The sequence below is a fragment of the Oryctolagus cuniculus genome, chromosome 1 (genome assembly GCF_051225735.1).
Source record: "Oryctolagus cuniculus isolate XC-2025 breed Fujian yellow rabbit chromosome 1, ASM5122573v1, whole genome shotgun sequence".
NCBI lineage: Eukaryota > Metazoa > Chordata > Mammalia > Lagomorpha > Leporidae > Oryctolagus > Oryctolagus cuniculus.
Window position 1 is genome coordinate 235777592 of NC_142867.1, and position 16248 is coordinate 235793839.

Below are 16248 nucleotides of genomic sequence, written 5' to 3' on the forward strand. Positions count from 1 at the left end.
AGCGCCAGATGCCCTCCGGCGCTGCCTTGCGAGCCCCGCCCCTTATGCTAGTAAGAGTCCGGTCTCCCTCGGGCGCACCTGCCGGGGCTGCCAAGCCCCGCCCTCCATGCTGATCGGCGCCTCGCGGGCGCACCTGCGGCGGCCTGAGAGCCCCGCCCCCTATGTTAATACGGCCGCCTCTCCCACAAGGCAGCGCGCCAGGCCGAAGCGGCCGGGCTCCGAGCCCTTTGTGAGGGTCGGGGGCTGCGCAGGTCCGCGGCACCATGAGCGGCTCGGGCGGGGCGGCGGCGGTGTCCGCCGGCTCGGCGCCGCCCGCGCAGGAGGAGGGCATGACGTGGTGGTACCGCTGGCTGTGTCGCCTGTCGGGGGTGCTGGGGGCCGTCTGTGAGTAGCCCCCGCCGGGAAGGGACTCGCGTGGGGTCTGGGGTCCTCGGGCGCCGGCCCGGGCGGGGGCGGGGGCCGGGGAGCCGGCGCCCTCGGGTTGCCATGGTTCCTGGCCTCGGGCCTGGGCTCCTCGGTTCCCAGGACCAGGCTGGCGATTCCGGAGAGGGAACACAAACTCCCACCGTGAGCTCTGCGCTGGGCATGTGGCCGGGCCTGTCCCAATGATGCTGGGGACACCATCACCTGGGAAGGGGTGTGTGTGTGGAGAGAGCCCTGCCCCAGCCTTGGGACCTGGCTGTTGTAGGTGGGGCGGGGCAGGAAGCCACCATCCGTCCGGGAAGTGTACTGATGGGGAGGTCCGGGCCCCACTGCCCTCAACGATGCCAGAGCTTTCTCTCCAAAGCCTTCAGCTGCCTCTCCTTGGCCCTTCTGGACCCCCCTGGACACACCCCTGCCCTGAGCTCCCAGGCAGGCGGGCGGCCCCTTGTAGCACAAATCCGGAAGGCACACAAGGCAGGCGGCAGGTGCGGTGCAGAAGGGACGTGGAGCCCTGGGAGGAGCTGGCCCGTGAAGGCAGGCAGCCGTGTCTGTGGCCTGTGCAACCGCCCCCTTCTTCCCGTCTGCCCTGGACATCACGGCCAGGCCTGGTGCGTCCTCTCCAGTTGGGCCGGTGGCCTCCCTGGCAGCCTGAGCAGGTGCCGGTGGTCAGTGGAGAGCAGGAGGAGAGGTCCCGGCGTAAGGCCGGCACAGCCGGTGGCCCTGCCGACTCTGGAGTCCCATCCTGGGCTGTGGGTGCCGTGCCCGGGCGCTGCAGATGAAGCCGGGAAACACTGTGGCATCTCCCTGAGTTGTCCGTGTCGCCTGCAGATTAGGGGGACGGTGTATGAATCACAAGAACTGTGTCCCACCGTGGGATGGCAGAGCGTGGGTGTCTCAGGGACGCACGAGGGTGTGCATCTGGCTGGGCCCCTTGGGGGTGTGGTGCTGCCCTTTGGGGCGAAGGCCTCAAAGAGGACCCGGAGGGGCGTCCGCCCTGGCCGTAGGAGGGTCTGGAGGCAGCAGCTTGGGAGGAAAGAGCAGGCTGCACGTGACGTCAGTGACAGGCGGTCACAGGGGAGGCGGGAGCGCGGGAGCCCCCGGCCCACAGCTCCCTGCTGCTGAAGATGCTGGCGGGATCCTGCGCGTGCGTGCGGGCACCTGGCCGTCCCTGGAGGATGGAGGGCCAGGGCTGGAGCTGACCGCAGCGGGACGTGCAGGCCCTGGCCAGGGAGACGCAGCACAGCTACCGAGCGGGCGGAGCCGTGCCGTCTTGGAGACTTCGGCCGGGACAGGCAGTGCCCCTGCGTGTGTCTATGGCCCTGGGAACCTTGCTGTCCCGGGATGCCAGGGAGGCCTTGGGCGCTGTGAGGGCAGGCCCACGGCAGCCCGGGCTCGGTTCCCCCGTGTCCTCCTCGGCACCTGCTGTCTGTATAGGGTTACACGGGAAGATGGAAAACAGCCAAATTCCAGGCCCAGGTGGAGGGATCAGATGCAGGGGAGCCTCTGCAAGTTTAATGAGCTGTTTGCTAATCGCTGCCTCTGAGGGCCCCTGCCCCGCCCCACGACCTGGGCTCGCCCGGCTCGGGTCCTGCCCAGCAGCCGGCTCCCTGGATCTGCCTTGCAACAAAGCCAGGTGGTCCTGCAGGTGGAGGAGGGAGGGGTGTGGCGGGCCTGGCGGAGAGGTGCAGCTGGGAGGAGGGCTTCGAGGTTGTGCACCCGGGACCTTGGAGAAGGCCCCTGCTGGGGTGGGAGAGGACACCCCTGTCCCCTGGCGGTATCCAGGGGTGGCTGTGCTGAGCCACGGCACAGGGCAGAGAACAGGCCTAGAAAGAGGGACGGCGCGCCCAGCTCCCTCGGCTGCCGTGGGACTCAGAGCTGGGACCCCTGCCCGGCTCCAAGGGGGCACCGCTCGCTCCGACCACAATCTGAGGCGCATGGCTACATGGGAGGACCTCGAGTGAGCCGTGCCGCGTGCCCCAGGCCTGGTTGAGGTGGCGCCGCGGCCTGAGCCCCTGAGACGCATTGCCCCTTAAGCCCAGCCCCGCTGAGAGGGGCGTCCACACCCTGGGGACAGAGGCCCAGCTCCTTGGGGGACAGTGGCGGAGAGAGGAGGGCGGTCGTCCCTCACAGCCTCCCTCTGCCCTAGCTGCAGCCCGGCCATCGTCCTGCCGGGGCCCGGGCAGTGTGGAGCGAGCCGCGGCCTCTCCTGCGCCGGTCGGCACGGTGCGGACTCCTGGGCGCTGTGCCGGGCCCTGCCGACTCCTCTGTGTCTTGCTCCCCAGCGTGCGCCATCTCTGGTCTGTTCAACTGTATCACCATCCACCCTCTGAACATCGCGGCCGGCGTGTGGATGATGTGAGTAGCCCCGGCGGGCCTGCTTTCCCACTCTGTGCTCCCTCATACCCCGCTGTCAGACCTCCCACGGAGGCTGCAGGCCATGGGGCGCCCACCTGGCACAACACAGTCCCTGTGCATGCCAGACAGGCGGTCACCACGTCCAGCACTGCGGGGCCCTCCTGGGGGCTGCTCCCTAGGGCTTTGCAGTGGCTGGGCGAGGGCAGGGCAGAGACGGACAGGGCTGGGAGAGGCAGGTCTGAGCTGGCGTGGGCTCCGTGTCCACCTCCTGCCCAGGGAGGGAAGGGGGAGGCTTGGCCAGGGCCGCTCTGGGGAAGTACATCCCCCTCAAGGTGGCGGGGGAGTGGGGTGCGGGGTACGAGGGAGCGCAGAGCTGGGCGAGACGCAGGTCCTGCCAGCAGGCGTCATGTTGGGGGGAGACTTGGGGGCTTGCGGTGGAGGGGCCCAGAGGTGCGTGTGGCAGCAGGGATGGAGCGTGAAGGGCGGAGGCCCTGGGCCCGGCTGCCAGCGGTGACGCGGAGAGCGCCCGCCCTGGGCTTCCCAGGCTCTGCAGGCCCGGCCTGCGCTCTGGCCGTGGGGCTGACGGCAGCGCTCGACCCCCTGGCTTGGGGCCGATCACAGGGCCTGGCGTGCCGTGAGCCCAGGGTCCGGTCGTGGGAGCTGCTGTCCTCCGTGGAGAGACAGCCCTGGTGCCTGAGCTGCCCCTGCCACATGGCGCCTGACGCAGGGGTCCCGGGGGCCGCTCTGCCTCAGAATCACCCATGGTTGCAGGCTCAGGCCTTGCCGGTCGGCTGCAGGCAGCCCTCAGGTGCCAGGTGGACTGACGGACCCTCCACCATACCTGGGGACAGCCTTCCAGTCTGATGGCAGTGGTGACAGTCCTAACGGCCCAGTCTGATGGCGGTGGTCATTGTCCTAACGGCCCAGTCTGATGGCGGTGGTGACAGTCCTAACGGCCCAGTCTGATGGCGGTGGTCATTGTCCTAACGGCCCAGTCTGATGGCGGTGGTGACAGTCCTAACGGCCCAGTCTGATGGCGGTGGTCATTGTCCTAACAGCCCAGTCTGATGGCGGTGGTCATTGTCCTAACGGCCCGCAGAGCCACCTAGCGCTCCACGTGACCGCCTCGCGGGCCGGTCCCAGCAGTGCCACCGTGTGGGCGTGGGGCGCTTCTCCCCTGCTTTCCCAGACAAGGAAGCCAAGCCTGGCCTCTTCCCTCAGGGCATGCTGGGTCCCTGGGGGACCTGGGCAGCAGAGGGCCGGGCGTGCAGCAGGTGCCCTGTGGGGGGTCACGGGGGCATCCGTGGGGCCCTGCGCTGGGGTCACCAGCAGGCCCCCTCCCTCCCGCCTGCCCCCAGCATGAACGCCTTCGTCCTGCTGCTGTGCGAGGCGCCCTTCTGCTGCCAGTTTGTGGAGTTTGCGACCGCGGTGGCCGAGAGGGTGGACCGGCTGCGCTCCTGGCAGAAGGCCGTCTTCTACTGCGGGTGAGCGGGGCGGGGCGTGCGGGGCCTGTGTGCAGAGTCCCAGCCCCCGCCACATGCACGAGCGCTGAGAGACGGCGGAGAAGCTGGGGTCCTGAGAGACGGCGGAGAAGCTGGGGTCCTGAGAGACGGCGGAGAACCTGGGGTCGGCAGCTCAGTCCGTTTTGGTGCAGAAGACACTTGGAAATGCGGGCGAGACTTGCTCGTCAGTGATTTCCCGGGAGCCCCCAGTATGCATGGGTTTCAGTTTGCTTGGCACCAAAACAAACTTCTTAAAATTTATTTGAAAGGCAGAGTTGCAGTGAGAAAGGGAGAGACAGATCTTCCATCCGCCGGCTCCCTCCCCAGATGGCTGCAACGGCCGGCTGGGGCTGGGCCAGGCCGAAGCCGGGGGCCTGCAGCGCCGTCTGCATCTCCCTGCCCAAGCTCTCGGCCGTCCCCGCTGCTCTCCCGGGCGCATCAGCAGGGAGCCGAACGGGAAGCGGAGCAGCCGGGACTTGCACTGGCACACGATGGGGTGCCGGTGCCACCCAACACCGGCCGCTGGCCCGCCGGCCTTTAGGAAACTTGCCGAAAGCTTGGGTGCTGTCCCCAGAGGAGGGGCCGACACTGCTGACAAGCACGGGGCTGCTGGGGCCCTTCTGAAGCCTGGCCGTGAACCTGTGCCCCAGCTGATTCCTGGGGAGCCTTCCCGCCCCCCGGTTGTCCAAGAAGGGGGCGGTGGGGGGTTCCTGGGAGTGCCCAGGCTGGGTGGCGGTGGCGGTGGCCCCTGACCTTGGTTCCCCCCCAGGATGGCCGTCATCCCCATCGTCATGAGCCTCACGCTGACCACGCTGCTGGGCAACGCCATTGCCTTTGCCACGGGGGTGCTGTACGGACTGTCTGCCCTGGGCAAGAAGTGAGTCCTCCCGGCCCCGGCCCCCGCTGCCTCCCACCAGCCCAGGCTCAGGGCCCCGTTTGTCCTGCTGTGGAAACTGAGGCCCGGAGGCTGCCGTTCAGCTCCAGGGGACAGAGGCGAGGGCTTTCCGGAGACTCCCCGGGTGGCCTGGCCCTGCCCCAGTGCAGCCCGTGGCAGGGGCCACCACGCCCTCCCCGCTGAGACCAAAGCCCCGCGTCCCAGGCAGCTGTGTCCCGGCAGGGGTGTCTGCGCATCTGGGGAAGCCAGAAGCCCCAGTGGTGGACCCTGGGCCTCGGTGGCTGGGAGGGCCGCGTGCCTGGGCCCACCTCACACCGGCTCTCGGTCCCCAGGGGCGATGCCATCTCCTACGCCCGGATCCAGCAGCAGAAGCAGCAGGCAGACGAGGAGAGGTTGGCGGAGACCCTAGAGGGGGAGTTGTGACAGCCACCTGGACCCCGAGCTCACCCGCATGGCCTGGAGAGGAGCCGCTGCCCGACTCCCGCACCTGGCGCCTGCCCCTTCCTCCAGACCAGCCCGCGCCGAGAGCCCCTGCCTCTTCCGGGCCCAGGGACCCGAGGCAGAACCAAGCAGAGCTGTGGGACGGCCGCCCACCCAGCCCCACTCCTGCTGGCTGGGGATGGAGTTCCTAGGCCTGGGCACACCTCCGTCCACCCGTCCTCAGGGCAGCGGACAGCAGAGCCGCCCAGTGCCCCCGCCCCAGCTGCCCCTCTGTCCTCCGAGCCTGGAGCACAGCCTTGGCAGTGCCCACACAGCGGGTGGACGGTGCCCCCTCCCAGTTCCCCTGCAGGACACCCCAGTGCCCCACCTCCGCCGGGCCCTCTGCCCGTTGCTCCCCCAGCTCGGGCCTTGGTGCTAAGGCAGTGGGGACAGCGGGCTCTCCCAGCGCTTGTGGGGGTGCCCCAGGTGTGCTTCTCCCCGTGCCGGTGCCACCACTCCCCGTGAGCACAGGCTAAGCCTGGCTGTCTCAGGCATTCCCGGCCCCCGCCCCAGGGAGGTGGCTGCCTACGGCCGGAGCGCCCAGAGAGCTCTACCGCTGCTCCCAGGGTGGCCGCCAAGAGCCAGGTCGGCAGGGGCGGGCAAGCTGTGCCCGGAGCAGCCCTCCAGGACACGCCTTCCTCCCACCCTGCGACCTGGGCCCCCGGCCGGTGTGGGAAGCGAGCCCAGTGGCCCCCATCCCTCCCAGAGCTGCAATAGCGCAGGGCCCGGTCTTGCTCGGGGAAAGCAGCCCCAGGGCCGTCCGCGTTTGAGGCCTGGGGCAGCGGGCACTCTGGCTAGAGGTGGGGGTCCCCGGGATGCCTCAGTGGTGGCAGCCAGGTGCCCGGCTTGCCAGGACACGTGCCTGCAGGGTCCCCTGTGGCTACCCTGCTTGGGCCAGCGCTGGCCTCCAAGGGCTGTGTGTGTGTGTGTGTGTGCATGTGAGCAGGTGTGCTGTCTACCTCCCTGTGTGTGTGCTACCTCCCAGGGCAGTGAGGGCCCTGCCTGCCCAGCTGCTGGCTCGTGTTCGGGCCTCGGGCTGCTCCTGGCCAGCCGGGGGCTGCGCTGACCAGCAGGCAGGAAGGGAAGGGCCCTCCCAGTACCCAGGCCAGCCCCAGGCTGCTGGCGGGGGTGTCCCCCAGCGGGGCCCTGCCTTGCAGGGAGTTTGTCTCTCCAAGGGGCCCAGGCCAGCCGCCTGTGTCTGGCCCTGTCCTGGTGGCGCGGTGGTCCGTTCTCAGCCTGTGCTTCAGTGTCAGGCTTGCATTCTGAGCAATAAAACAAGGCTGGCATTGTACAGAGCTCTGCCCGCTCCCCCCGTCCCGGCGCCCCAGCCCCCGTGAGCCCACTCCCCCCGTCCCGGCGCCCCAGCCCCCGTGAGCCCGCTCCCCTCCGTCCCGGGCACCCCAGCCCCCATGAGCCTGCTCCCCTCCGTCCCGGGCACCCCATCCCCCATGAGCCCGCTCCCCTCCGTCCCGGGCACCCCATCCCCCATGAGCCTGCTCCCCTCCGTCCCGGGTACCCCAGCCCCCGTGAGCCCGCTCCCCTCCGTCCCGGGCACCCCATCCCCTGTGAGCCTGCTCCCCTCCGTCCCGGGCACCCCATCCCCCATGAGCCCGCTCCCCTCCGTCCCGGGCACCCCATCCCCCATGAGCCTGCTCCCCTCCGTCCCGGGTACCCCAGCCCCCGTGAGCCCACTCCCCCCGTCCCGGGCACCCCATCCCCCATGAGCCCGCTCCCCTCCGTCCCGGGCACCCCATCCCCCATGAGCCTGCTCCCCTCCGTCCCGGGTACCCCAGCCCCCGTGAGCCCACTCCCCTCCGTCCCGGGCACCCCATCCCCCATGAGCCCGCTCCCCTCCGTCCCGGGCACCCCATCCCCCATGAGCCCGCTCCCCTCCGTCCCGGGCACCCCATCCCCCATGAGCCCGCTCCCCTCCGTCCCGGGTACCCCAGCCCCCGTGAGCCCGCTCCCCTCCGTCCCGGGCACCCCATCCCCTGTGAGCCTGCTCCCCTCCGTCCCGGGCACCCCATCCCCCATGAGCCCGCTCCCCTCCGTCCCGGGCACCCCATCCCCCATGAGCCTGCTCCCCTCCGTCCCGGGCACCCCAGCCCCCGTGAGCCCAATCCCAGCATCTTGATCAAGGTCATCTCGCTCAAGGTCACAGAGCAGGAGCTCCTGGCCGCAGGCATCCTGCCGTGGGCCGCCTCCCTCTCCCTGTTTCACCGCAGGTAAGTTGAGACCAGGCCCTGGCGGCCGTGGCCGAGAGTTTGGACCCCACGCCTCCCTCTCGGGAGCTGTGGCCCGTTTCCTTTATTTTTATAAATAGGAGGAGCAGTGTGCAGATGGGAGCCCCTGCGGCCTGCGGCAGGGCTGGGGAGAAGGCAGTGCCGCAAGGGGGCCTGGGCCTTGGCCTTTTGAAGTCAGGACTGTTCCCGGTGTGGCCACAGGGCCGCCGGGGGCGCAGGCCCCGGCCGAGGTGCTTGGTGGCGGCCGGGTCATCGCACCAGGGTGACAGCATCGTGTCCGCGTGGCTACCTCCAGCCCTCTCCTCCCCGTCCTCACCAGTCCTTCGCGCGTGAGTGAGGACGCAGGCCCGAGCCCAGCGGGCAGGCCTGGCCGCTAGACGCCAGCCTCGCGCTCTGCTGCGGCCGCTCTGGCCGCGGCGGGGACGGCTGCCGGGGCCGCGTGCGGGTGCGGCCTAGCGCAGGAAGGACCTCCGGCCCGTGTGGAAGAAGGACTCGATCTGCTCCAGCGAGCGGCCCTTGGTCTCGGGCACGCAGCAGCCCGTGAACAGCAGGCTCAGCAGGCACACGGCCGCGAACAGGAAGAAGGGCGTCTGCAGGCCGAAGGCGTCCTGCGGGGGGGGGGGGAGGAGCTCAGCCAGGAGACGCTCCGGGCGCCCCTGCCAGCCGTGCGGGCCTGCCTGGCTCACTGCCCTGACCTCCCGGGCTCCCCGCCGCCTCCAGCCCAAACCCCACAATCCCTGCTGGGCCTCGGCTCCGGCCCCTGCACCCCCACCCGGGCCCATGCTGTGCGTCCCGGCAGCCCCACCCCGGGCAGGGTGCACGCTCTCTCCACCACCCCCTCTTGGCCCTACTGCCCCCCCCCGCCACCTGCCAGGAGCACCTAGTGACCGGGTCAGGCGCTGGCCAGAGCTGTCCCCAGATTCTCCCCCAGGGGAGTCTGGAAGTGGGACTCAGATTCCGGTTGGGGCCAGGGCCAGCTGGATGGAGCAGGAGGGAGCTGGGAGCGCACAGGGCGTGCTGAGGGCCCAGCGCCCAGGAGGGCCAGAGGGCCAGCGTGCGCCTGTTGGAGCTCCAGGCCGTGTCCCCCCTGCCCTGGCCAGGCCCGGGCCTGGTCCTCCTAAGGAGGCAGCCTCAGCCGGGCCGTGGCTCCAGCCCCAGCCCCTGGGTGGAGAGGGTGTGCCAGTCTCCCCGGGTCAGGCCGAGGCCCAGGCCCCGAGCGGGGCCGCGCACTCACCACCAGCAGCAGGAAGGACTTAGTGAGCACGAAGGCAGTGAGCCAGCTGACCAGCACGCAGAGCCCCGAGGCCACGCCGCGGGCGCGCAGGGGCAGGATCTCCGACATGAGCAGCCAGGTGATGGGCCCCCAGCCCATGGCGTAGCCTGGCCCGCAGACGGCAGGAGGACAGACTCAGGCCCCGGCAGCCTCGTCTGTCCCCACCGTTCCTCCAGCCAACCCCACCCCCAGCAAACCAGCACAGCAACTCTGGACCCGCCCCACCCCCACATCTCCTGCCCCACCATGGCCTCGCCCCACCCCCACCTCTCCTGCCCCCATGGCCCCGCCCCACCCCCACCTCTCCTGCCCCCATGGCCCCGCCCCACTCCCACCTCTCCTGCCCCCCCATGGCCTCGCCCCACTCCCACCTCTCCTGCCCCCCCATGGCCTCGCCCCACTCCCACCTCTCCTGCCCCCATGGCCTCGCCCCACTCCCACCTCTCCTGCCCCCCCATGGCCTCACCCCACTCCCACCTCTCCTGCCCCCATGGCCCCGCCCCACTCCCACCTCTCCTGCCCCCATGGCCCCGCCCCATCCCCACCTCCTGCCCAGCTCCGCCCCCACGGGCCCCAGCCCACCTACCCATGATGAAGACCATGGTGGCCAGCAGGGGCACCAGGGTGAGGGGGCTGGGGGGCGCAGCTGGGGTCTGCTCTGTGCCGCCCAAGAGCATGTCCTCGAGGCCCGTGGTGCTGTTGGGGCTCACGTGCCTGGGGCCCAGCTGGACATACAGCCCGAGCGTCAGGTTGGCCGCGAACATGATGCTGGCTGTGGACACACAGGCGGCCCTCCAGGGCAGGGCCCTTTGAGCCCATCAATCCCCTTTCTCAGACCCAGCTCCGCGTGCCTGGCCCATGGGGCAGCTGGCGCAGACTCCAGCCCCCCAGCGCCCATCCCGGGGGTATCGCTGAGCCCCCAGGTGCCGCAGGAGCAAGTGGGGCCGGCTGGGGCAGGGGTGCTCACCCGAGACAAAGAGCAGAACCTTGCGGCCGGCCAGGTCCATGGTGAGGGCTGCGATGAGCACGGACAGGAGCCTCACGGCGCCCACGATGGCCGCGTCATCCTCGGGGGGCTGCGGGGCGGGCCGCCAGGGCTGAGAGGCGCCCCCACCCCGCCCCTAAGGCCCTCTCTCCGCACGGCTGCCCAGACCTGCGGGGGCCCCGCGGCACGGGACCCAGGCTGGGCTCCTCTCTGAGTCTCATGGCACAGCCCGCGGCGGGAGGACAGGACGCGCAGCTGCTATCTCACCCCGCAGAGCAGGAAGCTGAGGCCCTGAGAGGAAGCACTGCCCCCTCCCGACAGGGCCCACCCTACGGGGCCTCCGACCCCGCACCCTGCTCCCGAGGGGTCCCCATTGCTGCAAACTGGCTTCCCTGGCAACCCTGTTGTCTCAGCTCAAGACATGTAAGCTCGGCCGAGAGCAGGTGGCGGGTGCCTCAGATCCTGCGGCTCAGGCCGGCACCTGGCGGGGCACAGGTGCGGGAGCAGGCGCCCGGCCGGGCGGGCAGGGCCCTCACCAGCATGACGGCCGTGCTGCTGAAGATGGACTGCAGGTACACGAGGACGGGGGTGATGCCCGTGAGCTGCTGCAGGAAGCGCATGAGCAGGGCGATGGCGATGGGGCGGTACATGTGGGGGTCCCGGATCTCGGCCCACGACACTCGGCTGCTCTGCAAACACACGGCCGCCGCTGCTGCCACCCTGCCCGGCCCCGCCCCGCCCCGCCCCCGGAGCCGCTGCGATCCCCGCCTTGTGGGAACGGCGCCCCGGCTCCGAGGGGCCCAGGGACTGGCCCTGCCCGCCGCACCTGTCTGTGGACGTTGTCCTGGATCTGCTGGAACTCCCAGTGGACGCTGGCGTCGGGCCCGCGCAGCCAGCTCAGCGCCCGCAGCGCCTCGTCGTCCCTGCCCCGTGAAAGCAGGAAGCGCGGCGAGTTGGGCATGAAGGTGAGTAGCAGGATCATGAGGAAAACGGGCCCCTCCCCGGCCACGGCCAGCCAGCGCCACGGCAGCAGGAGGCCTGGGGGCGAGGAGCTGGTGAGGGGCTGGGCCCGGGCCAGGCAGAGCGTCCCCATCTGCCCCGCAAGGGCCACTGCCTGCAGGAAGCCCACCCTGATTACCCCAGGCCTCTGGGATCTAGGCTGTGCAGGGGCTGCGGGTTCTCAGGGACGGGGGCAAGCTGGGGGGCAGGCACCCCCTCACTTCCTCCTCTCTAGACTGCTAGCCCTCCTCCACCAGGCCACTGTCCTCCGATCTTTCTAGGGACTTCCCGCCTGAGGGTGCTGGACAGGAGCAGCCGGCTGGCGGAAGACGGAAGGAGAAGGCAATGGCCTGGAGACCGCGAGGTGTGGCTGACGCCCGCCTCCCTGCCCAGGGCTGCTCTGGGAAGTCCACCTTCCCTTCCCACCCAAGTCCGCCTAGCTGGCACCCCACCCCCCGCCGTCCAGCAGGTACAGGGCGGCACTTGCCGAGAGCGTAGAGGGACAGGGATCCAAACACGGCCATGAGCTGGGGTGTGGCCCCCAGGGCCCCGCGGACACCTGGCGGAGCAATCTCCGACACGTATACCTGCAAGACACGCCCGCACCCACCGCAGCTTCCGTGAGGACATGGGCTTCCGGGCCCGGCCGGGACGGCAGAGGCGGCCCTGGTGAACCTCGGGACGTGGGGGCTCCTGGCGGGGTCTGGTCCTGACCGTGGCCCACTGCGCGACCTCCCCGGCGGGGTCTGGTGCTGACCGTGGCCCACTGCGCGACCTCCCTGGCGGGGTCTGGTCCTGACCGTGGCCTACTGCGTGACCTCCCTGGCGGGGTCTGGTCCTGACCGTGGCCCACTGCGCGACCTCCCCGGCGGGGTCTGGTCCTGACCGTGGCCTACTGCGTGACCTCCCTGGCCGGGTCTGGTGCTGACCGTGGCCCACTGCGTGACCTCCCTGGCGGGGTCTGGTGCCGACGGTGGCCCACTGCGCGACCTCCCTGGTGGGTCTGGTCCTGACCGTGGCCCACTGCATGACCTCACTGGTGGGGTCTGGTGCTGACCATGGCCCGCTGCGCGACCTCCATGGCGGAGTCTGGTGCCAACGGTGGCCCACTGCGCGACTTCCCTGGCGGGTCTGGTCCTGACCGTGGCCCACTGCGTGACCTCTCCCCCCCGGCCTGGGGCACAAGCAGGTGCACCTGCTGCTCCCTCCCGTCTCCCGGTCCTGCCGTCTGGGGACGTGAGCGGCGCAGGGCAGGGACTTCCCTTTGCTGCCCGTTGCTCAACCTGGATTTTCTCCAGTTGTGCAACGCGTGTGTGCTCAAGAGAAAGGGTAGGAAGTAGAGCCCAGCGTAGAGGCAGCTGCGGGCACGGGCACGATTTCCCCGAAACCAGCTTCCTGGCCAGACGGCACGGGGGCCAGCAGGCCTTGTGGCCCAGCGCCCCAGGGCCGGGCAGTGGCGGCGGGGCAGGGCGGGTGGGGGCGTCCGGCCTTACCGGGATGCAGGCAGCAGTGAGCCCCCCGGCAAAGCCCGTCAGCGTCCTGCCCAGCAGCAGCATCCAGAGGCCGCGGGCGCCGGCCATGAGCGCGTAGCCGGCGGCAGAGGGGATGGCGGAGAACAGGATGCTCGACTTCCGGCCCAGGAGGTCATTCAGCACCATGGCGCCGAGGCCCCCGGCTGCCGCTCCCAGCGTGAAGACGGACTGCAGGGGCAGCGGGGGGCTGCGTCAGGGCCGGAGCGGCCCCAGCCCTGCACGGCCGCTGCCACCCGCAGAGCCTGGGGGGAGCGTTCAGGACTCAGGCCGGTGGTGGCCAGTGCGTGGACAGCCACTGGTGAGGGACGCCTCCGCGGAGGAGGGGGGCCGCGTGTTCCCGGGAGTGCTGTCCAGCCAGAGTCCGGGCTGCTAAGATTGTGGGGTTCTGGGGCTCCCTGAGGAGCGTGAGGAGGAGGACCCAGTCTAGACTCTGCTTCCCACCAGCGCAGGACTTGGGCTGGCGCGTGGCTCAGTGCCTGAAGCTGCGAGCCGGGCACAGCCACGGCGACCCCGGCGTGGGGTGGCTCCCGGGCAGAGCGCTCGGCACACATCTGGCCCATGCCAAGGCCCCAGCAGCCCCTGGGCATTTAACGCTGTCGCGCTAGACCCCACCCCCGGAGCCCACCTGCCCGGCCAGCGCCTCGTCCCCCTGGCCCCTGCCCCTCCCCCTCGGGGTGTCCGCTCTGCTGTGGCAGCCCCCCGGGGGTGGGGGGAGGCTAGGGACTCTCAACCCCACCTGCTCTTTCCCACGCCTTCTCTGAGGGCTTTCACTTCCGCATTTCGGAGCAGTGGTCTGGCCTCACCCCTCCGTCAGCCTGCTGTAGGCAGGGCAGGGCCCTGAGGGGTCCCAAGGCTGGGCTTTCTGGGAGTTCCTTCCTGGGGACAGAATCCAACGTCCCTGCCCACGGCCCACCCCTCCCGGCCCAGCGCCCGGTCCTCACCCCGAACCAGGACGCTTGGTTTTTTGTCAGGTGCAGGTCCGGGTCGGGCGACTGCTCCAGGGCTGGGATGACCGGGGACGTGAAGACCAGGGCGTAGCCAAAGCTGAAGTTGCCCAGCACGGCCGCAAAGGTGGCCAGGAACACCCTCCTGTCCTGCAGGGCCCTGGTGGGAGGGGGCACAAAGGCAGCAGGGCGGCTGCGTCGTCCTCCCCTGCGCTGGCCAGGAAGGCAGGCGGCTCCCGGTCCTGGGAATGTCCCCGGCGCCAGCCCATGCCCACCGCCAGGACCCGGGTGCTGGGTTCTGCACCCCACCCGGCTGAGCCGCCGGGACAAGGCCTCCAGCCCCTCCGTGTGCCCGCTGGGGGCTGGGTCCCGCTAGCTCCTCCGAGGGGACCAGCCCGCGGGTCTGGGCAGCAAGCGGCCGCTCGCCGGAGGAGGCCCCCAACCCCCACCCGCATCCGCCTGCCCCGCGACTCTCACCCGCCTCTCGGCCTCTCTCCCGGCGACGGGGGCGGCCGCTCGGGGAAGGTGTCATAGTCCGGGCCGTCGCCTCCCAGCAGGGGCTCCTGCATGGCGGGAGCGGGGTCGCGGCGGCTGCCAGCATCCGCCCGGGCCCGCAAGCTGCGGGCTGGGACCGGCGGCGAGGCTCCGCCCCCAGGCCGCGATTGGCTGCGGGGCGGCCCTGCAGAGCCGCGCCCGCCAATCGGGGCGCCGCACGCTGTCCTGATGCTCGGATGCAGGCAGGGCTTCCCCGGGCGCGGCCGCGGCGGGTGGGAAAACCCCGCTCCCACGGCGCGCGTGGAGCTGGACCGGGCGGGACCGACGGGCGGGACGGGAGCCGAGCCGCTCCCCGACTGCTACGGGGCCGCGCGCGTCGCTCGGGCGCCGCCGGCCCCCACCCGGCCGCCGCTGGGACCCGCTCCCACGGCGGGGAGGACCCGCGCGGACGCCCGCGGGGCTGAGGGCGCTCTCCAAGGTCGTGGCGAACGCGCGTCTCGCCCTGCCTTGCTGTCGGTCCGCCCTGTGACACACCACGTGCGTCCCGGATCTACCACTGCCCTCCATCCGCTTGCCTCTGGGGCGACCCCAGCAGGTGCACGGGGCGAGGGTTCCCCTGAGAGTCAGCGCCTGCGGTCCGGAACCGCGTCCCCACCTCCCGCCTCCAGTGTGGCAGTTTGCCCAGGAATGAGGCACAGTTTTACAATAAGGAAACTGAAAGTGGAAAATTTCCTGGACCCATCCCCTCAAGAACTAAGGCACGGCCCGGCGCCGGCACTTCCTGTGGACATCACCAGGCGGCACCCACACAGCCTCACCCGGTCCTTGGCTGTCCAGTTTTGGGGATCCTGCCGGACTTAAGCCGGGAACACAGAGAGGCGTCTTCTACAAAGCTGCAGTGCCCCTCTGTTACTGCAGAATCGCGGGCGCACCGTAGGCAGAGGGCTCCCGCCCGGGGCACAGGGCCCCTGGCATCCACCAGGCGCTGGCCTCTCTCCTTTCGGTCTCCTGGGGTCTGTTTCACACACGGCCCTTGGCATGTGCGTGGTGTGGTGTGGCCACCTCGCACGGCAGGCCCTGGCCTCGGGCACACCCCACCCACAGTGACTCGAGGTGTTCACACGACCACGTTTTGCACTGGAGGTGGGCGAACCTTGCACGCCCAGCCCGAGGGACCAGCCTCCGCGTGACCCCTGTGGTCCCTGCCTGTGTCGTGACGGAAGCTTCTGGTCCATGCGTCCCTCCCCCTCAGCTGCCTCTTCCCGCAGTCTCACAGCCGAGTTCTGTCCCTGCAGACCGGGTTTCTGGTAGCTTTGGGATCCGCCAGGAGGGAAGGCCTACACTTCCGGGAATGGAGAGGCCCTGCCTGTACTTCCGGGGAAGAAAAGTCCTTGTCTAGGTCCCTGCAGGTGCCTAAAGGTCAACCAATGAGGATCAGACCCGCCTCCACCTTTAACCCCCACGCCCTGAATCTATAAAAGGAGCCCTCCCACTCTCTGACGCGTGACTTCCCCGGCCCCCGCTCTGTTGCTCTGTTGGGACCAGGGAACCTCGCCCGGGAGCGGAACCCCAATAAAAGCCTGTGAATTAATTGATTCGTCTGCTGGGAAGGTTTGTTACGCGCCGGACACCTTGCAGCTTCCTCCTCTAGAACTTGTGCCAATCGGCAGAGTCGTGGCGCCGCCCCCACATCCCAAATCAAAGCTCAGGGTCCAGTCCCGGCTGCTTCACTCCCAATCCCGCTCCCTCTACGGCTCCTGGGAAGGCAGTGGATAACGGCCCGGGTACCCGGGCCCCTGCCACCCACCTGGGAGATCAGGATGGAGTTCTGGGCTCCTGGCTTCAGTCAGGATGAGCCCGGGCAGTTGTGGCCACCTGGGAGTGAACCAGCGGATGGACGATCTCTCTCTCTCTTCTCTCTCTCTCTCTCTCTTTGTCCCTTTGCCTTTCAAACAAATATTATTTAAAAAAGAAGCTGAATAGAGACCCTCATTAAGCCCTAGCGTGCTCCTTCTGTCCCAAATCAATACCTAAACCCGAGGGGCAGTGAAGAGGGGGCTCAGGCGCGCGTGCCTGGGCAGGAACCCCGCCCTCAGGGAGGAGCCGCGCACAAGGCGTCTGC

At 70.0% G+C, this 16248-nt stretch overlaps 2 protein-coding genes across 2 annotated transcripts; one reads left to right on the forward strand and one right to left on the reverse strand.

Moving 5' to 3' along the window:
- The first annotated feature begins 153 nt into the window (after window positions 1-153).
- CACFD1 (calcium channel flower domain containing 1) lies at window positions 154-6973 on the forward strand. The gene is made up of 5 exons (XM_070058707.2): window positions 154-384; window positions 2706-2778; window positions 4137-4262; window positions 5050-5157; window positions 5508-6973. Exons 1-5 carry the CDS (start codon window positions 264-266, stop codon window positions 5596-5598), a joined length of 519 nt encoding a protein of 172 aa, XP_069914808.1. The 5' UTR covers window positions 154-263; the 3' UTR covers window positions 5599-6973.
- A 930-nt stretch (window positions 6974-7903) lies between these two features.
- Window positions 7904-14454, reverse strand: SLC2A6 (solute carrier family 2 member 6). Its single transcript, XM_070058693.2, has 10 exons — window positions 14109-14454; window positions 13629-13791; window positions 12649-12855; window positions 11643-11742; window positions 10983-11194; window positions 10693-10845; window positions 10139-10247; window positions 9758-9943; window positions 9133-9278; window positions 7904-8506 (listed from the first exon to the last, which is right to left on the reverse strand). Exons 1-10 carry the CDS (start codon window positions 14198-14200, stop codon window positions 8351-8353), a joined length of 1524 nt encoding a protein of 507 aa, XP_069914794.2. The 5' UTR covers window positions 14201-14454; the 3' UTR covers window positions 7904-8350.
- Window positions 14455-16248: the final 1794 nt, after the last annotated feature.

Excerpts from the sequence above, each read along its gene's own strand:
- SLC2A6 (XM_070058693.2), bottom strand. The coding sequence starts at position 14,200 with ATGCAGGAGCCCCTGCTGGGAGGCGACGGCCCGGACTATGACACCTTC. Across the intron at positions 10,846-10,982 it reads AGGACAACGTCCACAGACAG|AGCAGCCGAGTGTCGTGGGC; the intron begins GTGCGGCGGGCA and ends GTGTGTTTGCAG. Across the intron at positions 9,279-9,757 it reads CACCATGGTCTTCATCATGG|GCTACGCCATGGGCTGGGGG; the intron begins GTAGGTGGGCTG and ends TCTGCGGGCCAG.
- CACFD1 (XM_070058707.2), top strand. The coding sequence starts at position 264 with ATGAGCGGCTCGGGCGGGGCGGCGGCGGTGTCCGCCGGCTCGGCGCCG. Across the intron at positions 385-2,705 it reads GGGGGTGCTGGGGGCCGTCT|CGTGCGCCATCTCTGGTCTG; the intron begins GTGAGTAGCCCC and ends CTTGCTCCCCAG. Across the intron at positions 5,158-5,507 it reads CTGTCTGCCCTGGGCAAGAA|GGGCGATGCCATCTCCTACG; the intron begins GTGAGTCCTCCC and ends CTCGGTCCCCAG.